Raw genomic sequence first — 25,283 nt, 5'->3', positions numbered from 1 at the left:
AGCGTATTTTTAGATACTTTTGTTCGTAATACCTGAGGAAATGTTTATTTTTTCAAAAATTATAACATAATTTCATTAGTTACACGTGGTTGTTCATAGATGTTAATAACGTGGTTGTTCATAGATGATTCAAAATGCGCATGCTCTATTTCGTATAGATGGTTGATCGTGTAAAATTGAGCACAGATGGCTCTAGATGTCAAAATTCACCGTAAGACATCCAGGTTACTACTTTCGTTTGATTATTACACCTAAGCTTGAAAAAGCCCGCCATCCAATATAACTGTGATATTTTACAAATAAGGGAAAACACTCAAAACATGACAAACTTTGCACTTTATTAATGTTGTGAGATAAAGTTTCGTAAATTCGTTTAAGGCTTAAATTTAAACACAAAACGCAGTAATAAAACTTCCAAGAATTTTAAGTCTATTCACGCATCTCCTTCTAAGCATAATATAAGCTAAAGGATACGTCGAATGTTTCCTAAATTTTTTCCGGTTTTAAGAAGCTTGTTATTGTTTTCATTCAGTCAACCATCCATACAAGCAATTAACGATTAGACTTTGATAATTATCTATCAGGCATCTACCACGCGTCTGATAGACATCTGATAGAGATAGACTAAATTCAGGGCCTGATCCAAGCGGTCACCCACCCGCACACTGGCTGCAGCCAGTGATGCTTGACTTCGGTGTTCTATTGGGAACCGTGTCTTGACGATAAGCTGTGGGACAAATCAGGTCTTCCATTTCTAATTGCGGCGATCGAAAAAGCATGAAGTTCATTAAATGAGAATGACCTTTTATAAGGATCTTCACATTGCATCTTATTGGTTTCCATGGGCCATTCTCAGTGCCTATTCATCTACAGTGAGCCAAAAGCAAACGGACCATCCTGAATAACGTTTGATCTAATGATCGGATCTTCCTGTTCTAGAACTCATTCTTAATGGTTTGAAGGAGTGAATATGCTAATCAATTAATGTAGACGATATTTCAAGCTACGAAACTAGACAAAAAAAACGTACTTCCTCTGAAAAAACATACCTTTTCTCGATGAATTCGAATTTCTGACCCCTAAAATATAGGGGTTAGCTACAATCTGGGTCCCCATAGTTTGGTCAGGAGAGTGATCCAAAATTTGGAACCCTTAATGCAAATTTTACTTTTTGTGTTTTCAACCATATCTCGAGAAATTCTAAAGCGAATTGAGAAATTTTTGCACACAATTATAAAATTCGTTCATCCAGAGATAATTCCATGCAAAAAATAAATTTCAGTAAGTATTTATTATTTGTTATTGTTTCAGAAAATAATTGTGAAAAAAATTTTGAGTTGTAAGTTATGAAATTTTTTGCATCATTTTAAAGAATGCTATTTGATGTAATAAACTGCAAAATCGGTAGAACAGTTCCAGAGAAATTGAACTTAAAAAAAGTCAGATACTTAAAATTCGATTTCTCAGCAACTGTTCCACCGATTTTGCTCAAATTTTGTTCTTTGCTATATAAAATTGCGTTCTTTCAAAACGGTACAAAAAAAATGTTAGACCTTATAATTCAAGATGTTTTCAACTATTCTTAAATAAAATAATAAAAAAAATAATAATTACTAAATGTTACTTTTTTAGCATAGTTATTATCTTAGGATAAACGAATTTTATAATTGTGTGTAAAAAATTTCCAATTCACTTGAAAAGTTCTCGAGATATAGCGTACACTGCATCTAGTACGAGTGGTTCTTTAGAGGTGCTAGCAAATATTTAGAAACTATAATTAAACGAGCATTCATTCTACATACTATTACGTTATTCATTTACATACTATTACAACATATTCACGCTTTAAGAGCGTCAGTCAATGTTTAAAAATTACATGCAAGACGAACTGCTTGCGCATGAGCGAATTACATTTATGTGCATTGATGAGTTTTTCGCGCGTGGAAAGTTATCACCAATTTTGTTCTCATTCACATTCGAAACATATCGCATGCTTTGAGAGTGGTTTGTAGTCGACTTCGCGTGATGATCGTCGGGCTACCGAAGGAGGATCAAAATTGTGATGGCATGTCTTCGGATCATCCTCAGGGATGTTTCCCAGACCGTCGCCAATAGCCAATTGTGCAGCTCTAGTGTGACATAAATTAACAACAACAACAATTGAGAGTGGTTCCTAAGAGACAGTTCACAATCCATTTGATTCACTCAATATTGATATCTCGGTTGAGGGAAAAGGATAACTTGTAAGAGAGCCTGCGTAGAGAGTGTTATTCCCAGCGTTAAACGCATCCTATTCGAGCGTTCGAATAGCTTTCACTGGCAAATTGCTAAGTGAAAGACATCCGATAGATGGGAGGAAAAATGAAGATCGCAGCCCGTTGACAAAATCCATTCAATAGCACGAGGTTATAGGTTTTCCCGAGGATTAGAAACGCGAAGTCAAAATGACGCTATTTTTCTATCCCTAGCTTGTTCGATGGTTGCGAGTTTAGAGCTCAAGAAGAGTTTTTCAAAGACGAACATACTTCGTCCCGCAGTGACACGGATGATCGTTAAGACACGGTTCCCAGCATATCACCGAAGTCAAGCAACACTGACTACGGTCAGTGTGCGGGTGGGTAACCACTTGGATCAGTCTGCGTAGGGAGTGCGGTATTGGTCCTCGTTAAACTGTGCTACTGTAAAGTGCTCGACTTCGCGCACAGGTCATCGAGGCTACCGAAGCGGGGGTGCCATCCCCTCCGCAGAGGATCAAAATTGAGATGGCATGTCTTCGGATCATCCTCCGGGATGTTTCCCAGACCGTCGCCAATAGCCCATTGTGCAGCTCTAGTGCGACGTAAATTAACAACAACAACAACGAACATATTTCACCAATCACTATTGAAGTTACGTAAATTGCATGCAACAAGAATGTGACTTGGAAAAAAAATCATATTTCTTGTATTATGACGTCATGGTGTTATTTTCTAAATGAAAAACAATTCTCGAATCATATTTGCTACTTAAACTTCATGAAAATAAGCAGTTTTAAGCTTTTACAATTATTCATCAATCAAACAATCACCTGTCTCACATTTTCTTCTCCGTTAAAATATAAATAAACATTAAAGTTATAGAATTTATTGTGCACAATGGTTATTTTTTAGTTGATGTCAAATGTAATGCTTTAATAATTTTTCATTACTGATTTTTAATTACTTAGTAATCAAATATGACTGAGGAAGAAGAAGAAGATTATATATTTTATGGGACACCTCTGGAAGATATTGAAGACGGTATAACAAAATGTCTTCTAATTTAAAAAAATTTCTCACTATAAGTGGATTTTTATTTCTTTTTATATCACTTATCTGATCAGATGTATGAGTTTCTGTAATCACAGTTTATCATGCACAAAATATCTTGATTAAAAAAAAAGCTGTGTGATTTCAAATAATAAATTTTGGAAATGAGTATTCTTTAAATTACCTTATATAACTAGGGGATATTTATTTTGAATTTTGATGTTTTAATTCGCTTGAAAGTTGAAATATGTGCATGGTAATAGAAACAGTACCTATATGTTTTTATACAATTACATTATTTTTATTGTGCACAGGCAGGTTGCTTTCATTACATCTGAAATTAATGACTCATAACTATTCAAAAAATCATCTTCTCCAAAAGAATTCATAAATATTTCATTCTCGGGACAAAAGTTTTTGTCAGATCCCTTCTACAAAACATAAATGACTTATTTTCATATTTTGTAGAATTTGTGAAGATTATTTTTGAAAAAATCAAAAGATTTAAGTTTTATAAATGTACAATCGAATTTCCTAAGGTTTTCTTTTAAAATTTGAATTAAGAAACATTAACTTTCTTTTATATAGAGTTTTGATTCTGCCCTGGTACCCTTGTCCCTGCCTTCCTTCTCTTAAGTGTGGCATTTTTGTAAAAGTGATAATAGGTGTTTCTCTTGATCTATTTATCCATGTTCTACTTCAAGTAAACCTCTAAGCATGCTGCATTCTCTCTGACTTTTGTACTTAAAGTGATGATAAGATTAAACACTGTTTATAATAATACATAGAATGCACAACATTTGTCTCACAAAATTTAAGACTTTATTTTTTGGTCAAAAGTATTCAGTTTTTTTTTTCTTTCTTTAAGAAAAATCAGACTAAATGTATAAGATAAAGTTTAAAAAGCAATAAAAAATAATGTTAAAAAATCTGTAACACTTCAACTTAGTTGTTTTTTGTTATATAGATTACTAAGATAACAAGTACAATGACCCTTTTTCTTTTGTGTAAAACATAAGGAATTAGTATTCACTTTACCAGAATATTTTTTCTAAAAATATTAAGTCATAACTTTATTTAAAACTCAATTAAGATTATAAAAAAAATCAAATCAAGAAACTTGGGACATACTCATTTTTTATTTTAAAACTTTCTACCTTGAGAATTTTTACTATTTTTTTCTGTTTTGTGTTACAAACTTTATAACCCAACTGTGGTATACTGAAATTTGTAAAATATTGAAGTTCATATTTATTAATTTTTGTTGACACACTGTTTCATTTTATGCTGATATAGAAACAAAATCATTTTTTTCTTTTATTTAACATTATGTGTATTTTAAAAGTATGTGCATCATAAAAAAAAGCAGCAGAACCATATTTTCTAATATTTATTAGCATGATTATTTATTTTTCACTTAACTATATAAACTCTAAATTTTTTTCCATATTAAATCCAGTTGACACGAAATGAAGAACTACTTAACATTTCTACAATTATTACACTTAATTCAAATTTTTAGAGTATGTGTTGCGTAAAAAAGCTGCAAGAGAGTTAGAAGTGCGAGATGAAAAAGGTCGTCGAAGATTTCATGGAGCATTTACTGGAGGGTTTTCTGCAGGTTATTTCAATACTGTTGGTACAAAAGAAGGTAAATATTATTTTAACTTTCATAAATGCTCAATTTTCATTATGTAAATATGAAGTACAATAATTTATGTTATGCTTGTTCATTAACATTTTTCTATCCTGACTCTATATTTTGAATTTATTACTTTATTTAATTGTTGATAAATGATATTACTTGAGTTTTCTATAATGGGAAAATATTTTTTGTTAAGTTAAGAAATATGTGGTATACTTGTTCACTGCTGTTTTCTTGTTTAATTTCTTTTAAAACTAATAATAAATAATACATATATCTATTGAAAAGGCACAAAGCTTACTGAGTTACATTAAATAAGAAAAATATAGATACATAACATATACATCATATATACATATACATCATAATTTTCTAAATGATTATGTATTTATAGAAATTAAGATGACAATCCCTTAAATATTTGCTTGTTTTGGTTCTAAATTATCAGTTCTTCATTATGTTTAAAACATTAGAAATGAAATCCTATGAACAAAAATCATATACTATATATATTAAACATAAAAAACATTTAATCATTCTTAACTGGTAGCACAATAATGTAAAATGAAGCATGCTTGATTATCAATAAAGGAATTTTCTTGACATTTTGAATGTATATTTTATTTAAATTTTTCTTTTGAAATGTTTTATTCTATAGGATGGGCACCATCATCATTTGTTTCATCACGAAGTAAAACTGCTGAACGTATTCAACAAAATCCAGAGGATTTTATGGATGAAGAGGTAGATGATCATTTATTGCAATGCACCTTTAATGCATTAATCTACTAAAAGTAGCTCTGTATTTCAGGGAAATATCAATTTATTTGTAAAACACCAACAAAGAATAACAACATTTATTATTTTGTTATAAAGAAGTAAATTCTCCCATTGAAATTAAAAAGTATTGTGAAAGAAATAAGAGTTCACATCATAAGGGACTTGTGCACTACACAAATCTTATTAAATTAGCCTGGAGTCTGCTATATAATATAAAAAGATTAACTCTACATACTTTTAAAAAACATATATTATAGTTCTTATGTGATGAGAAATTTTTTTAATTAAAACGTTATATCTACTGAATGCCTTTAAAGCATTAACTTTGGATTTTTAGCACTGTCAAAAGATAAATTTTTATCTGAAGACTCTTTTTTTTTATTTTTTTTTTTAATGTAAACCGGCATCTAAGTGTAACTTATAACAATTGTGCAATATAATGATATACATAAATAAAAACTTGTTAGTTAATTCTTCAGCAGTAATTGACAACCTGTGATGCAAGTCTTGGTTTATAATGGCTTTACTGACTGCTTAAAAATTTCTTTGGGTGTCTTAATTATTACCTTTAAGATAATAAATTAATATTGATTAATAAATTCAAATTTTATCTAAATACCATTTCATCAAGTTATGAAACTTAAAAATCATAAGTGAAAAAGTGTGAGGTTGAATTTTTTTTTTTTTTTCTTTCTTTTGTAAAACTTAAAATATTTATAAAAAATATTTCCGCTTTTACTAAATGGTGTACTGTACAAGGTATGACTATTGAAATTTTTCAGTTTTCTTTACTTACTGTGCCTTTTTATTATGATAAAGATTTAATTGAAAATAAATTAATCTAGATTATATTAAAACTTACCTGTGACTAAAAAAAATAAATTATTTTATAGAATCCACCATAAAAATAATATGAAGGCCATAGAAATTTTTTAAAAATAAATGGATGTTTTTTATGCATAATTTATAACACTATGAATTTGTAAGAACATTTTTCCGAAAAATTTAAGCTAAAACTGATTGAAATAAACAGCAAAAAAATTTTTTTGGTCTTGACTCATATATGGATAGTTTTTTCAAACTTAAAATAGCATTTAATCAAAACAATATTTTTCATATTTCAAGATATAATAAACTTTTTCAACTTTTAACAGACTTCATTAAAATATTTTCAGTTTTTTTTTCTTTTTACATTTAAAGTTTTTAAATATTGAAATTATAAAATCAGATTTTTATAGAAATATTTTTAAAAGAAGCAAGTATTTTTTTCAAATACAAAATAGGGACTTTGGTACAAAATTGATCAGGAAATTTCATCTTTAATTTACTTAAACTAATTGAAGTTAAATAAAATGGTGTAGAAGGAACTGTAAAATGTGTTGTTTTTATAAATAATTTGTTAGCGGTCAATTTAGTTTTTGAATTATTATAATAATGATGTAAAGAAATTTTGTTTCACAATTTTCCCCATATTACCGAGTTTGTAAGTTTAGGGTGAATCTTTTTTTTATACTGGATACTGCTAATCAAATTTTACTTTTAAAATTGTTTTTTTATTAAAGATGTTGAAATTTTTATGAAATTTAATTTTCTGTATGATATTTTATTTTAATGTTCTTATTTATGAATAAAACATGTTTTTATGATAGAAATCATTTATAAAAACTATCTTTTTTTTTTAAATAATTTTTTGTCATCATATTCTTCTTCTTCTTAAGGATTTGGGAGAGTTTGGTTTTGCTCCAAAAAAAATCCATACATCCTATAAATTTCAAGATCCAAACTCAGAAGTCAAAAAAAGGAAATTTAATGAGGCAGATAGTGTTATTCCTGGTGAAGCACCGTTAAAGGAATTAATTAAGCCTGTTAGGTAATGTATTAACTCTCCATCTCTCTTTTTTAATAAAAGTAAAAGTATTTTTATTTTATAGCATATTTAACTTTCTTGTAATCATTAATTGCAGTTACAATAGAAGTCTGTTATAACAATACATCAAAGCAGATGAAACTGTCTTTATAGTAAAATTGTTCTAAGCAAATATACATATTTAATAAATTCAAAAAAACTTAATGAAATAAATATATTTATCTCTCTTTCTCTTATTTTAAACAACTTTTTTGATTTAAAATACACGTTTAAGTAGTAAACTGTTTTTATTCATAGATTTTAGACTGAATATAGCTCTGTACTTTATGAAGGCAGAAATTTTTATTACTGGAATGTTTGAACAAGTTTCCAAATCGTCACAAGAAAATTAAATAACGGGTCATACCTTTTGGTGTCATTAATAACAGTAAATTTTAATAGTAAGCTGTCTGGAAAGGAAATATGGGAATATGTTTGGTATGTTGTCAACGAAAGGCACATTCTTTTGAAGTGCATGGCAGGATTTCTAAAATTAGGGGAAAAACTTTTCTTTTAGTGTGCAGATGATAACTTACCCATGCATTGCCTTATAAAAATAAAGAATTGAAATTGGGCGACAGAAATGATATAAATTTTTTGTTTTTCAGTATGAATATTAAGAATAAATAAAAAGTTCTCTCATTTAAAAAAAATTTGCATGCAATATTGCTCACTTGATCAGCAAGAAAATGCATTTTTCCCATAATAGCAGAAGGCTAACAATTTTTAACTCATTATAAACATACAATCTTTGTATATATAAAACATTAGCATTTTAATGGTGACTTAGAAATTTATCCTAATAGCATACTTCTTGTAGTATGCCCTACTTATCATATCTAGTTTTTACTATACAGTGTAAAGTCGCGTATCCGGAATCGGTGGGACTTCCAGAAGTCCGTATAATAGATTTTTCCTTATAATTCCTTTAATATACCCCCAAGGTAAACAAGCTTAAAATGATTTAATAAACGATCTGAATCTAAGAAGCAAAAAATAAATAAACGTTATTTTTAAGGGGAACAATGTTTTAGCATTAGAATATCTAAATCAAATCTAAAATATTAGGAAAAAAATATTATTGCTGAAAATATGGAAAACAAAAAAATTTAACAGTTATGAAAATATTAATCCGCCATTTTGAACTAGAACGATTCAAGCAGGAAGGGGAAATTAATGTCATTCTGGAACAAAGCTTAAAATGATCTAAATCTAAGAAGCAAAAAATAAATAAACATTATTTTTAAGGGGAATAATGTTTTAGTATTAGAATATCTAATCAATAAAATATGAAATATTAGAAAAAAAATATTATTGCTTAAAATATAGAAAACGAAAAAAAATTGACATATGAAAATAATAATCCGCCATTTTTAACTAGAATGATTCAAGCAAGAAAGGGAAATTCCCGTCATTCATTAAGGTGGGTAGGTGGAGGAGAAAAATTCATTTCCTCCTTATTTGTGAAAGAAAATAAGTGTAAAGAGGAGATCATTTAAGTTGAGGGTGGGGAAGTAACAAATTATTGTTTTCTCTCCAATCATTGGCTATCAATCAAGCATAAAGGCGGGGCACGCTGATCGGGTTCTCTTTATTTTTTCTTCTATGACTGAAAGAATCTGCTAAAGAGAGAATGTTACCCCCTTTTTCCCCCCGCCTCCTAAATATTACATGGTATGGGGAAGAACGAATGTTTTGTTTCTCAAGGACGTATATCCTTTTAGACCTATTCAAATTTTCCATTTTGACTCCCCCTCCACCTTAACGCTTACCCCGTTTACCCTTTTCCACAGTATTTCTTCTTACAATAAAAAGGTTCCAGGAAATGCCTCTTTTACTAGCCACCTGCATGGGAAAGGAGGGGGGAGGGGATTCAGTTGTGGTCTTTTGAAAACAAATCTCCCTCTTTTTCCTACATTCCAAGGGAGGAGCGTCACTAACGGTCACTCAATGGTCTTGGTAGATCTTCACTTCTCCTTTCTGGTGATTTATGGGTTCGATGCAAAAAAGAGAAAATGTGTCAAAAGACTTATTTTTTTTTCTTTTTTTTATGGAAAGGGGATGATGGAGAGATGTTTGATTATTTTGATTGTTAAAAAGTGTCCGGGAAATCGACCCTTCCGGGAAAGGGACGTCCGGATATGGGACGTTACACTGTATATCATTTTATTTAATACTTCAATTAATAAAAGTTATACTTTTATTTATTAATTATTAATAGAGTAAAACAAAGTATTAATGTTTGCTTTTATCTTATCTTTAATTTCATTGTTTTTCCATTGATCAAAGATCCTCAAATTTTATAGACAATTTTTTCTTTCATAATTTTCTTTACTTACTTTCATTCACATTTTTAACTTTATTGTGTTGTAGTTCTAAAACATAATGTTTGTATGATAAAAAAAAATTTTAGAATAAAACTTTTATTGAATTTTTTAAATTCGCATTCATCATTATTGTCATTTCTTAGCATCAAATTCTTATTCTTTTAATACTTTCATTAAATTTTTATAATTTAAAAGTATTTAATGAAGTTTACTTTAAATATGCATTAGTTGTCAAATATATTTTTAATCTGCAATCGAAAGATTCATAGGTGTCACTATAATCAATCATTTTCTTGTTTAAATAAAATAAGTGAATTGAACAATGCAACCTCATTCCTGATTGAACTGTAAAGTTAGACAAACTTGTCAGCTATTACGTGAAGAACTTTGAAAGTATTGATTTTTCAGCAGTCAATTTATGTCCAACTTATTGCAGTCTATTTATACCCGGCTCTCTTGTAATCAAAAATCGATGATCAACTTTTCCACCACGATATACAGAGTAATTTTTACTTAAAGATTTGTTACTAGCAATTTCTACCTTACGGTTATTCGGAAACCTTTGGATCATCCTAAATTAATTTGAATTTCACTGGATCATGATACTAGTGTTTTGAAAAACATTTCATTGATATTAGTGAAAATCAATGCAGTAATAAAAGTCTACTGACCTCTATGTCAAACTTAATTTGGTATTGACAATTTGGAAGTAAGGACGCAGTTTTCATCTGGTTTTTCTAGTTAGAAAGGCTGCTTTGTATTTTTTTAAAAATTATATTGAAGCCCCATTATAAAGAGTCTAAATAAAATGGAATAACTTATTAAATTGAAAACTGATTTTAACATCTAAGGGAAATTACAAAATTTATAATGTCTGGTCTGGGTCTAAATCCCTGTAAACAAATTTATGTTGCCCTAAAATCTGGCAGTTGTATGTTTGCTATCAATATATTTTTCTTTATAAAACTTTTATTAAATTTAAACTATATTACCCTTATTATTCTTATTTGTATTATATTTAACTTTTGTCATTTTTCATTTGACAGGGATTCCATAGGAATTGAAATTTTAAAAAGACTTGGTTGGCGCCCTGGTCAAGGTATTGGTCCTCGCAGGAAAAAACAAGGAGCTAATGCTAAAGTATATGGTTGTTCTCTTCCTGAGTCTGAGTCTTTATCACCTGTGAGTTGTATTTTGAGTGAAGTATTTAAATTTGAAAATTAAGTCTTCTGCATTGATTATTGCTATTTAAATTAATTTAACCTAAATTTCTCTAAATTATTTTTTTTAATACAATATTCTCAATATGACTCAAATTGAACTTTCAATACATGCTCTAATGGATTTGATCTTCTTTTGTAACAGATTTGCTCATATATATATTTATATACCTTTCATTTTTTATTGCAGTTACGGATATTATTTTTTTATTTACATTATTCTTATTACAGAATTCACTTAGTTATGTTAAACTCTGTTTATTTTTTAGTAAATATCATCTATTATGTAATTGTCAATTTGTATAATATCTACCTAATAAAAACTATAATTCTATCTTTTTAAATTTTTTTTTTTGGTGTATAAGTGATTTAGGCTCTTTCAAAAAAAGTACCTGAATTTTCACTTATCAGATATCATGCACCTAATATTGCTTAGCACCAGAGTTGGCCAAAAAAGTAATCAATTACATTTTTTGATTACAGTAATCAATTACTTGTAATCGTGATTACAATTTTCAAAAATTTTGATTACAGCTGTGATCATGATTACAATATTAATTACAGTAATCAATTACTTGTAATCGTGATTACAAAGTTTGATTACAGCTGTAATCATGATTACATAGTCGATTACAGTAATCAATTACTTGTAATCATGATTACAACTTTCAAAAAAAATTTATTACAGCTGTAATTATGATTACAATTTTGATTACAGTAATCAATTACTTGTAATCATGATTCCAAGTAATTGCGATTACATGTAATCACAACAAAAACGATTACGGGGAATTATGATTACAAGTAATCAAAATATATGATTACATGTAATCATGATTACATGTAATTTGATTACATGTAATTATGATTACATGTAATCTAAATACACGATTACAAGACTTATTCTCATAAATGATTATATTTTCCAGTGGATAGTATAATGTATTTTATAATGATACATTTTGCATGTATTTGCATGTACTGCATTTTGTACGTATTTGTATACGTACAAATGAATGTAACTAAAATGTATGTGCATATGTTCAGACATCTTAGTTTCACACACATGTACATGCACTTATATTGTAAGTATAAAATATATGTACGTATGTATATAGATAATAATTACGTACATATGTGCAAACAATGTAGACATGTACATTTATACACAATGAATATATGCATTTTATGCAAATATTTGTGTATGTAAAATGTGTATCTATGTTCATGTACGCATGTATATACAAGTACTTGTTGTTTGTACGAACATGCATACATTGTCTGTACAATGTATGTCCCATGCATGCATGTGCAATTTATTTATGAACAGTATAATATATGTATGCATGTACAATATAGGTATATATGTAGTATGTATAATATATGTGTGTATACATGTACATGATATGCATGTCCAATGTATTCATGTACATATACACAATACAGTGTTTTCATCATAGAAAAAAATGGGTGAGAATTTCTCACCCTTTCTCAAAAACAGGGTGAGATTTAAAAAAGTTAAGTGAGATTTCTAAAAATTAAAAAAAAAAAACAGACTTGAAAAATAAAAATCATTTCTTTAATTATAATGCATTTTTAACGTCTTCTAATTTTTGAAGCATTGAATATTTTTTCTGCATCATCATATGGAAAATGTTCTACATCTACTTTTTCATCAGCTATTCTCATTAGGTTGCTTAAATGCGTATTTGTTTTGATTGTTTCTACCCACATTTGTTTTATTTTCATGTGTCCGTTTCGGAGTAGAAGATATTGCCCTTAGAAAGTATTTGTCCATCTTACATTAATGTGCAAAAAATTTGAACGTCTTACATGAAGAAACCTTACCTACGGTAAGCTCGTTTTTGCAGAGAAATGATTTCTGGAAGAGGTTCCGTGGTTCGGAGGGATGGTGTTCTGTTCTTCTTAAAGGTTCTGAACAATACTGGTAAATAGGGAAGCTAGATAATGGGGCAGATGTTGAAAATAATGAGAGATCCATTAAGAAAAGTGAAACGGATTTTATTCTAAATGGCGGAATGAGAAATTTTTTTCAAAATGCGAGAAATTCGCTAATTTCGAAATTGGTTTATAAAATGCGCAAATTTCTCGCGGTAATTATTTTTTAATGCGAGAAAAGAAAAAAATATGCGATATTCTCGCGCTGTAGTGAAAACACTGGACAATATGTTCATGTTCAATGTATGTATCCAAATATGCATAACACATTTGTGTACAATTGTACGTACATTAGGCGTATTTATATTTCACATATATTCATACATACATTTGACATGCATAACGTATGTACATACACACATTTGAGATGCATATATTGCTCAGTTGTATATATTGTACAGATGTATAGACATATAGCATACAGATGTATATTCATATAATGAATACATGATGAAATGAACATAAAATGCTCATATAATGTACATATGTGTGTACATATACAGTACATATGTGCATAAAAATATTGGGCATAATTCTTTCGTACAAATTTTACATGTGTACATGCATGCTGTCCCTATCTATGCATATGTACATATGTCCAATGAATGTATCCACACGTGTACAATACACGTATGTTACATGTATGCATATCCATATGTACTATATATGCATGTACAATACATGAATGTATGTACATACATTGTACACGCGTACATACATTACACATATACATATGTACATTACATTTATGTCTAAATATGTGTACAATGCAATAAATAAAATGCATATAAGTTAACTTTTAATGACTCAATCAAGTTAAATGACAAAATCAAACGATATTTAAATTTAGTTTTCAGCTTTAATTGTTCTAAATCATTTTGAGATTCTTTGAATAAAAAATTATTTTCAGGTATTTTCATGAAATGCTTGACAATACAGATTTTTTTTTTATAACATTATGCATGATTCATAGAAATTTTTTAAATGGTAAAAAAAATGATAAATTTTGCGTGTGGAAATAATATTTAGAAATTTAAAATAAAATTATTGTTTGCTTTCTAAAAAATATGAGGTCGAGTTTTATATGCCTCAGAATAAATTTTAAAACAAACTTTAATGACTTTACTTATATAAATTTTTTTAATGTATGCACAATGTATGTGTGTATTGTAATTACATATATTTAAATGTATGCATGTATTTATACATTACTTGTAATTATGCGCATGTATACATTGTATGTACATGCATACATTGTGCATATAACTATTTTTTGTACATCCATACATTACATGCGCATAAGTATTAACAAAGTATGTAGTTATACAAATACATACGTACACTGTACATAAGTACATACTTTGCGTGTACATATATCGATGTACATATAAATGTGCATGTATACATGTACGCATTTTATTTATGCAACTATGTGCATATATTGCACCTTTAAATAACATTCTTACATATTGTACTTAAATACGTACAATTTTATATACATACGTACATTGTATATATGTGATATTATCGTAAATTTATACAATGTATGTACTTAAGTACATAAAAGCATGCAAACGCATAAACATTATTTTCATATACGTTCATACATATATTGTCTATGTATACAAAGATACAAAACAGTGCCTTTTTGTACAAACTAACACACATGCCTATATGTATCATAAGTGCATAATTATATGTACTAAGCATATGCGTATTGCATTAAGTATATTACTATATAATTATGAATATTGTACATTCATGCGTGCGTAATTCTATGTACATAGAAATATTTAAACTCATGCATACTTACATAATGAATTTGCATTTAGTATACAATCGTAATAACTTGTAATCGTATAGTTTGATTACAAGTAATCACAATTACATGTAATCATGATTACATGTAATCATATATTTTGATTACTTGTAATCGTAATTCCCCATAATCGTTTTCGTTGTGATTACTTGCAATTGCAATTACTTGGAATCATGATTACAAGTAATTGATTACTGTAATCAAAATTGTAATCATGATTACAGCTGTAATCAAAATTTTTTGAAAGTTGTAATCATGATTACTGTAATCGACTATGTAATCATGATTACAGCTGTAATCAAACTTTGTAATCATGATTACAAGTAATTGATTACTGTAATTGAAAAATGTAATCGATTACATTTTCGCTCTACTCTGATGTAATCAAAAATTTTGATTACTTGTAATCGTGATTACATGTAATTGATTACATAGCAGTAATTATCTGTAATCAATTACAATTGTAATCGATTACTGTAATCGACGGCCAACTCTGCTTAGCACTACATAATAATGTATTAAAATTTTTCATTAAATTTTCCATCTTATTTCTCCACAAAGCTTAAATTTTTTAAAATTAAAAATCCATTTTCTTTTGATATTGTGTAAAAGAGCATTTTTGGTTTATGCCAATAAACTTAAAGACTATGAGGTAAAAAAGTCTGGTATTAACAAAGAAAGATAAAATAACCTTGATTTGTGGATTATTTAACAAACGTTTCCCCTAACACCACAGAATTTTTCTTTGCAAGTGTTACTGAATTTTAAGGAATTAACTGTCCGGTAACTAGTATTCAAATGGCTAATTATTTATATTTTAAAAAAAGTCCTTTGACTAGTATAAAGTTTACAAGAACTATTTTTAGGTTTTATTTGACAAGTATCATAACAAAAGATCCTAATGATTGTTGTACATAAGAATATTTTATATTTGACATTTTGACACAACAATGGCATATTAGACAGCTTTTGGTCAAACTTATATGTTTATTAAATGAATTGCTAAAGTTGCTTTTACTTTTTAAAATGAACCAAAAGCTGCTTTATTGAAAAGTAAAATATGCATTTTATTTTATTCAATATTGTGAAAATGCTTAAAATAATATTGTTATTCAAGCCATTAATACAATATGGTAAATACATAATTATGATTTTATTAATTTAGTTTCAGGTTTTTATTTGCTTTCAAAAACATATAATTAACTAGAATTTGTTTTTTAGGATGATGATCCATTTATGTTATCTTACACTTTTGCTCCTGAAGACACCAATGAAGTAGTTTATAAGCCAAAGGATGATTGTTTTGGCTTGGGTTACATTGGATTATCTAAACAATCTGTTTTAAGTGCAAGATTTGATAAAGACAATCCTACAGCTACAAAATCATTTCTCAAAAAAGACAAGAGAAAAATAGCAATAACTGGTCAAGTAAGAAATGCTCTCTAATGTTCTATTTGATTGCTTTATTTATTTCACTTTATAAAACTAATTTTGCACTTTTATTGATTTAAAAAAACTTGAAGAAATCAATAACATTAATAATTTGCTAACTGCATACATTAGTTTTTAATTTTACATTTTAGTTTGATTTTACATAATTTGACCAGTTTCTATCATAATATTATGTGGAGTAACAGCAGATAACATAGAATTGTTTTTGGAAATTTTCAAAAATCCAATTTGAATAATGTAATTAAAATTCTAATGCTACCAAATTATTATGGTTGTCAATAGAATAGACAGATTATTGTTAGTATCCAATTTTTAATGTCATAGAATTGTTTATAAAATTACTACAGTTGGAAATGAGATTAAAAAAACAGCTTTAAATTTTTATTATTATTGTTCAACAACTTATTTATATTTAAATACAGACAAAAGTAACTTTTTACTCAGCTGTTTGAAAACTTTTTTTTATGTGCAATCATAGAGCCTGGTCATCTATGCCATGTATGCCTAATTAGTCTAAATTTGAATTCCTCAATCAGCAATTGAATTAGCCTACAAAAAAACTTATTTTTATTTTGATCAAATTGAGTTATTTATTTATAGCTTAGTTAATTGAAAGATACTATCATTATAAGGATTTTTTCTGTTTTATCTATTACATTATTTTACTTAATCTAAAACATTATAAAAAGAATTAACCAACCTGATGATGACTAACAGTTTTTAAATGTGTATTTCAGATTTTTTAGAAGTTAGCTATTGATGGATTGGTTTATTACATCAAAATTGTCAAAAAATCAAAATTGTTCTAAAATTAAATTTCCTTTCTTTGTTTTCTTGTTTATTTATTTAAAATTGTGTATTTTAACTAATAATACTGTCACTACTAACTTTGCATAATTTCTGCAAATGTTGAAAGCGTCTAAGACTAACAGAAAAAATATACAATTTTTTTAACATTTTGTTGATTGGCAATTTTACACTGAAACTGTATCATGCCACCAGCTATTATTTTGTAATTTAATATCGAAATAAACTAAAACGTTCTAAATAAACTCCAATAAATTTTATTCATAAATTAAACTTTTGAATATTCTATATCGCCCAGGGTTTCATAAATTTAGACATATAATGTCTTGTATTCATCTGGAAAAGTTTTTCTTTTCTTCTACTACCAAACTAATACAAAAAAAGTGTTAATTTTTTATGAGTAGCCTAATATGTACTTGTTCTTTTTTCAAGTGATCTTTTTTTACAGAACTTTTTTTTTTGTCAATTAGTGTGTAAATATTACCTGTTAGACTACACTTTACTTCGAAATTGTTTGTTATTTCAAAGTTTCTGCTTTTTAAAATTCAATTTCTTTATTTTTTATAAAGTACATTCTAGTCTATTTAATGCATTTGCCATTTTCTTTTGACCACTATTTTTTTTTCTTTACTTGTTTTTATTTTAGTAAAAAACTAAGTTTCATGGATGTTGTTAAAATCATTTTTAGGAATAATTCAACATTCGTTCATTATTTAACTAATTAATAATGTATGCAAAAAAAATTATTTGTATGCATATAATTAATAATATTTAATTTTATGTTTTTAGGCTTTTGGAGTTGGAGCATTTGAAGATGATGATGAAGATGTTTATAGTAAAGATGATATGTCGCAATATGATTTTTCTGACTTCGACCCTGAATCTGATCAAACATCATCAAAATCAGGTAATAAAATTTCATCAAGTTATGATGTTTTTCATAAAGTATCTTTAATTGTCAGCATTGTTAAACCTGTTTATAACAAATTAATTTACAAATAAAGTTTAAATTGGGCTAAATTACCAACAAAAAAAAATTTTCATAAAAATCATTCGTATATACATGTTCCTCATCACTCTGAATTGAAGCACAGGACTTCTATCATAGTTCTCCATCTCACTCCATTTCTGGCCAAATATTTTACCTCTCTCCATGTCTTTCCTATTTTTTCAATTCTTTTAAAATCGTCCTGCACCAAGTATTTTTAGGTTTTCCTCTTTTTTCTATTGTCCTGAGGGTTCCAATCAAAAACTTATTTTACTTTAAATTTTCCAGGTTTAAGTAAAACATGACCAATCCATTTCCATCCATTAATATCCACTTCAATTATTTTCTGTTTTGCTTTTCTAAGGATTTCTGAGTTACAAATTTTATTAAGATTTTTCTTAAACTGTTGTTAATAGATGGGTCATTCTCACGAAAACTGTCATTTTTCAGTTCATAAAATCCCAAAAAAGTAAAGTGAATAAAAAGCTCTGAAACTTTTTTATATTAATCGAAATATGTAATGGCATTATAAAGAAAGTATATATCCTATAAATTATACTTAATATTTAAATAAATTAATTAATTTCACTGTTCAAAAAGTGAGGGAATGATATTTTATTTTAATACATGTTTTTCTCTAAGTTACAGCTACCTGAAGTTTGAAAATGATAACATACTAAGTATATCTAACATTTATTATAATTTAGTTTTATAAACTTAATAGTTTTTAAAGGTTTGGGAAATGTAATAATATACTCATCTTGAATCATTCCCTCACTCTATACACTAGTGAGGGAATGACAAATTTAATGAAATTTAAAAATAACAGTTAGGCCTAATTAATTTCTGAAATCAATCACATACAATTATATTCATACAAGAAAGCAACATATAATTATCCACTTTCTCGATGAAGTTGTATTTTATTTTACTCTAAAAAACGACATGAGGGAATGACAAATGTAAAAAATTTTACCTGGTTTGATTCATTCAAATTTATTCCACAGCAAAGCTTCTTTAAGTTGAAGATGGAAACATACTGCAATTTTGTTCTATGGTGCCAGTTGTTAACTGCTGAAGTTTTTATTAAAATATTTTTATTCTAAGAAGATTGCAGGTGATAAGAACATTGTTGTGAGGAAATGACGTGAAACACTAGGGACAAAGTTTAAAATAGTGCTGTGTTAATATTTTTATCAGAAATTAAATTTACAATTGATTTTCTTTTTGGTTTTTGAATATCTCAATATTCTGAAATAAAAAACACGAATTTGTAAATTTTTTTATTTTTATTTCAGAAACAATTTTTTCTTTTTTTGAATCAACAGTGGGGACAAGTGAGGGAATGACGTATTGGTGTATTTCAATTACCTAAAATAAGAAATAAATAAAAATTGATAGTTTTATTTTTATTCTTTTGTTAGCCTGCATTCTGAAGGACACTTTCGCTGAAATTTTTTTTTTCATAAGTTGTAAAACAAACATAAAATATACTGGGGACATGAAAATGACTGTTTTTGTGAGAATGACCCAGATAGTCAAAGTTTTTCATGTTATTTTTATTGCAGTGCTACTGTCTCAGATCCTTTTTTTCAGCTCCTTTTTTTCAGCGATTGTTCAACAGTCAGCATGCTAAATAAATTATCACTACCACCTTGATGACATTGAGCTCAACCTATTTAATAAAACTTTACCCACCTTTTATGCATCACCCTTTTTCAGACATATGTTATCATATTTTAGGTCATTAAAAACATTTTGAGGTTTTTTTTAATTTTTTTGCAATATCCAAACTGTAGAGTAAACTTTCTGCAAATGCTATTTTTATGCTAATTTCAAAATTTTCATGCTATTATTCAACTGTTATAAATTTTTGATTCTTTTTTTTTGTGGAAAAAAAAACTTTGTGTTTACAGACTATCAAATGTCTGTTGAGAAAATTTATACTATGCTGAAAAATTCAACATTTTAATTAAGAAAACACAAGCAAATACAAGAGTAGCAGAAGTAACAATGAGTAGATTCTATTTAATGGTTCTCATATAGCAACATCTGCTAGTCTAGGCAGTGACAACCCATTATTTCTTATTCATTTATTTCCATGCCATATTCCTATAAGGCTACAGCCTTGCAGACGGATAAGGGATCTTATAATGTTGTACTTTATTACCTAAAGTTTTTTTTTTTTTGAAAAATATTTTAAGAAAATGAAATTTTTATTAACAGTAAGACATTTTTTTTTTTTTTTGAATGGCAATTTTAATAAAATAATATTTCAAAAGTGTGTGTTACATAAATTGTCCGACAAAAGTGTTATTCATATGCGAGAATTTCACTAAGCTGAATTTTGTTACTGTTCAATTTTTCTTGAAACTCAAAAACTTTGACCTTCAAAATTTAGCTTTGTAATGGCTATCAGAATTGCTATATCAATCTAAACAATTGCCAACTTTATAAATAAATACATCTTAAACTTATTATTATGTTTGATTGTTATTGTTAAAAATAGTCTTAGAGACTTTTTATATTCCCTGTAATTCATAAATTCGTATATTTGTATTTGTTTTATAGGAAAGCATACATTTAAAAAATACCCTGATGGTGTTATAGAAGGATTTCGGCTAGCTTCACAACCATGTGTTTTACAGAAGTACTATCCACCACCTAAATTACCTCCTGATTTTATACCAAAATTTTCCAAATTATTGTCTCAATCCAAAAGTCATTCCAAAGACTCTATACAACAATATTATCGCACTAGCTCTGTAACAGAGCGGGCATTTTTGCTTGGAGAAAATAAATTTCAATCCATTCAATTAAAAAGTAAGTAATAATTGTGTTCAATTGCTTTTAACATGAATAATTTTGTTTTGTTTTTATTTTATGTCTGTGTTTTTTTTAAACACTTTTTTTTAAAAAAATATAGCTTTTATTCAAATTGGTTGTTAATCTGCTTCAACCAGTTAAGCTTTGTTTTTGTTCCAAATTCCAAAAATACTTGACTTAAAGAATATAAAATGGTTTAATTTATTTCATTTGTTTGTTTTGCTTTCTCACATTACATGAAGTGAATAGCATAGAAATATTAAAAAGGCATCATATAGTGGGAAAGATTTTATATCACTTCTATTTTCACATTGATCTTGTTCTAAGTGCCAACAACTATGATTGAGGCTTTTCTATAATGAGATACTCTGGAAGTTATAAGTCTCCTCATCAAGCAACCACTTTCTTGTACAGGAGAGCATTCCTTATTTTAGATTAAAATTTCATTAAAAATTAATTAAGTTATTTGTGTAATTTAACTATCTGATAAAGTTAATGCTTTCTTTTCTCCTCTGATCAAAACAGATTCTTTATCTCTATTTATCAACCCCTAATCTACTGCAAGATAACATAAAAGATGGTTAGTAGCATAGAAGTATTTTAAAAGCACCACACTACATGTCATTACTTCCATTTCCAAGTTATTCTTGTTGTCAGAGTAGATTGCAACGTACTGGTTTAGAGTTTTCTTCTATAAAGGAAACCCTATGGCCAACTGTAGCTTCATCATAACAGAATCACGTTCACGACAGAAAATCATTCCTTACTATTGAAGATTGGCGATTATTAAACTCATGTAAATTAATTTAGTTTAACATTGGGATTTAGTTATTCTTTGTTCTCCTCTAAGCAAAACAGATTATATCCTTGTATTTTTTATTACCTGCCCTAGAATATAAATATTAAAAATAATAATAAATAATTTTAAAAGTAAATAAAAAGTGTAAAAAATAAGTGGAAAAAGTGTGCTAGCTATGAGGTGCAACTTCTCAGCTGTCGAAAAACTGCGCATGGTATGCAAGAGATTTACAGCCCCAGTTTTTACTTTCTTACTCCCTGGTACTACAATCAATGTTGAAACATAGCAAACAATTCTACTCTAAAGCACTCTATCTTGTGCTTTTGCTTTCCAATTTCTTATTTTATTGCTTTTCTTTCGTATTTTCTTCTTTATTTTCTCTCTCAATCTTATCTATCCTTATCTTCCTCAGTCTTCCCAGTTTTCATTGACCTTTCAGGTTATAGAGCGTTTACTTTGCTATGTTTATTAATTATAATTTCACACTAAATAATTTTTAATACTTTTACTTTAGTAGAATTTTAAATTCTTGAGAAAGTTTTATCTTTTAATTGTTTTATATGTAAAGTTACAAACAAATTTATGTTTCTGTCTATCTTACTGTTTCACGTGTACAGTCTTTTTCTATTCTTAGCTCCAGCCCAGCCAGTTAAAGAAAATAAACTAGAAGTAAGTGTACCACCGAATGAGTTGAGAATAACAACTTCCAAAAATACTTTTAAGCCATTTGTTAATGATGTCATGAAACAAAAGAGATATGAAGAGTTTTTAAAATTGAAAGATTCTGGAGGTAACTGATTTGAAAATTTATCATAACAAATGTATTATATTACATTAAAAATATAAAAAGTGTTTTAATTCATTCTTTGATTTAACTTTTGTAAAAAAATTTATTTTATTTTTCTTTGTTAGTCTTATTAGCAGAATTAGAATATTTGCTTTACTTTCTAGGCAATAAAATATATTGCCAATTTGGGGGGGAGGGGTAAAAATGTTCAATTTTTTATAATTTTCAAATGTTGTACACTTCATACTGATAGATAGTGGAATTCAAATGCATCTAAACTTATAATAGATAAAATTTTTGAGGATTTTGTAAATTTATTCCATGATTTTCTACTATCTTCTGAACTTAGAATAAGAAAAGTTTTTAATCCTTAATGATATATTTACATGCATATTCAAACAAAAATAAATGTTTTTTCTCATAAATTTTGTAATTTGAAAGCATTTAAAATTAATTCATTTTTTTTATTTATTTTAATTATATTATGCGTTCATATTTATGATGCATCTAAATCATATTATAACTTCCTTGTAAAAATTAAAGTTTTTGTGTGTAAAAAGAACTTTATAATTTTTTTTGTTTTGGTGTATTTATATAAAAATTACTTTTTATTAAATATACCAAACCATTAATTGTATTGTTAATGTTTGTACTCGTTAAATTTGCTAGATATTGTTTCTTTTGTTCTTGAAGCATGCCTGGCTAATAATTAATTAGACTTATTGGCTAAACATCATTAAATTTGCACCCTTAACAGAACTTGACAAATTGGTTTCACCATCTTCAATGACTGAATGGGAGAAACAGCAAGAAATAGAAGAATTTCACAGAGCTTCTCTTCTCTTCAGGCCTTTGTCTGGCATGTTAAGCTCTAAGTTTGAGAGTAGATCCCACCTCAGTGTGGAACATGAAGTAATGGATGCCATAGAAAAAGCTAAGGTTTGTATTCTTTACAGAAACACGCCAAACAAAAAATTAATAAACTGTCAGAGAAATCATGAAATTACTTGCTAGTCGGGGGTTAGTCTATTATGATTTGGGGATGTTTTTCTAATTGTGGCTTGATTCAGCTCACTGAAACGGACACTTACTTGAGCTATGTTTACTTTAACATTCTGGATAGTTCCAAGAATGTTAATATAATCCAAGTCTTAATCATTGATGTTGATAAAATTATTAATTTCTTCCAGTCAAAATCTTTAGGATTGATATGCTGTTGATACCTGTATTTTTCAAAAGAACAATAGCAAAGTTGATTTATCTGGAAGAATATAAGATTCGATTATGAACACGTACCCAAACCTGTTTCATCTCCATTGGCCTGCAAATGTACCTTTCATAAACCCCATGCAAAATATATGAGACACGCTGGGAAAGCAGGTGAAACACTGGAAACAGTATTCCTGTGATTTCATGGATCTGTATAATTAAATCTTCAGTGAGTTGCTTAAACTAGATGTGACTTGCCTGGAAAACTTTGTGAACTTACTCACTTCCTAACCATATCCAGGTAAGTTTTCAAAATCAGAGGCAGAATATCAGGGCATCAAATACCTACTGCTTCTTGTGATTTCATTGGGGTTAATTAATTTTTTGTCAAGTGAACTTATTTCAAATATATTTTCTAAACTTGTATAAAAATTGCATGCTATTCAAAACAGTATACATTGCTATGCATGTTCTCATTGGTTTGTAAAAATTTATTAATATTATTTTACATTTCATTAATGTATTTTTGTTGAAAAGTTTACTTGAAGTAAACATATGAGATTTCTTAATTTTTGCAGCTTTTGGTAAATCTGTGAAAACTTATTTGTGACCTATATTTATAATAATTTTATTAATTACTATATACAGATAAATTTAAATGTTTTGTTTTGATTTTAAATGTATGAATTTTTTATTATGTTTTTACCTTTATTAGCACGAGAAAAGTTTAAAATCTTCTTCGACTGTAAAGAAGCTAGTTGGTTTGAAGAACCGAGTAGTATCTGATTGGTATCCATCTTCTCTCCTGTGCAAGAGATTTAATGTACCTAACCCATATCCTAAGTATGACTTCACTTTAGAATTTTATGACAGAAATATAGAATATATGTAGTATATGTCGTTAAAATCTTTATCAATAATAAGGTGATTTTGCATTTTCGTGTAGCATCCTGAACAGTCATGCATGTAAGTTCTACACAGAGCAGTTACTAAAACACAACCAGGATTCTTAATAGACCTTACCCAGAGCCTATATATGTGAACATATAGGATGCTTCATGTTTGTGTGAAATCTCTCTAATATCACATCACTACTGGGTTTTTGTGAAAAAATTAAATAATTGTCTTCTATCTGATTTTTTATCTTCTACATTTATTTTCTTATGTATGTTTAATAAAGCTTATTACCTTTAACAGATAACTAAATAAAAAGAACTAAAACCTTTCCTCTGACAATTGTGCTATTATTTTATGTATTCATTATGTTTGATAATTATTAGCGAATTTTTTATTATTATTCAGATGATTTTGCCCCACATAAATAACTTTTATACACTCTTGTTAAAAAGAAGTAATTTTACAATCTCTCCATTTTTGATTTGTTTATTATTTGTAATTGTCTTAACGATTTTCCACTATTCCTTTATTTATTATATTATTTAATTTTTTCTAAATCATTTTCAATCTTTTGG

At 27.8% G+C, this 25,283-nt stretch overlaps 1 protein-coding gene across 3 annotated transcripts in view; it reads left to right on the top strand.

The window, feature by feature from the left end:
- Positions 1–3,026: 3,026 nt before the first annotated feature.
- The window catches only part of LOC107447978 (G patch domain-containing protein 1), a 37,736-nt gene continuing 15,479 nt past the window's right edge, over positions 3,027–25,283 (top strand). The window contains exons 1-11 of one of the 3 annotated variants that reach the window (XM_016063034.4): positions 3,027–3,278; positions 4,810–4,938; positions 5,591–5,676; positions 7,431–7,582; positions 10,992–11,127; positions 16,165–16,371; positions 17,992–18,109; positions 20,762–21,013; positions 22,450–22,605; positions 23,360–23,541; positions 24,527–24,654. In XM_016063034.4, coding sequence (XP_015918520.1) covers positions 3,215–3,278; positions 4,810–4,938; positions 5,591–5,676; positions 7,431–7,582; positions 10,992–11,127; positions 16,165–16,371; positions 17,992–18,109; positions 20,762–21,013; positions 22,450–22,605; positions 23,360–23,541; positions 24,527–24,654 — 1,610 coding nt within the window. In that variant the 5' untranslated portion in view covers positions 3,027–3,214. Of the gene's footprint in view, positions 3,279–4,809; positions 4,939–5,590; positions 5,677–7,430; positions 7,583–9,488; positions 9,775–10,991; positions 11,128–16,164; positions 16,372–17,991; positions 18,110–20,761; positions 21,014–22,449; positions 22,606–23,359; positions 23,542–24,526; positions 24,655–25,283 lie in introns of those variants that run through there. The other 2 variants (XM_043041496.2, XM_043041488.2) reach the window with 2 other exon arrangements.

This window comes from Parasteatoda tepidariorum, chromosome 1 (genome assembly GCF_043381705.1).
Source record: "Parasteatoda tepidariorum isolate YZ-2023 chromosome 1, CAS_Ptep_4.0, whole genome shotgun sequence".
In the NCBI taxonomy this organism is placed as follows: domain Eukaryota; kingdom Metazoa; phylum Arthropoda; class Arachnida; order Araneae; family Theridiidae; genus Parasteatoda; species Parasteatoda tepidariorum.
The sequence above is the reverse complement of the archived record's forward strand: the minus strand, read 5'-3'. Positions and strand labels throughout refer to the sequence as shown.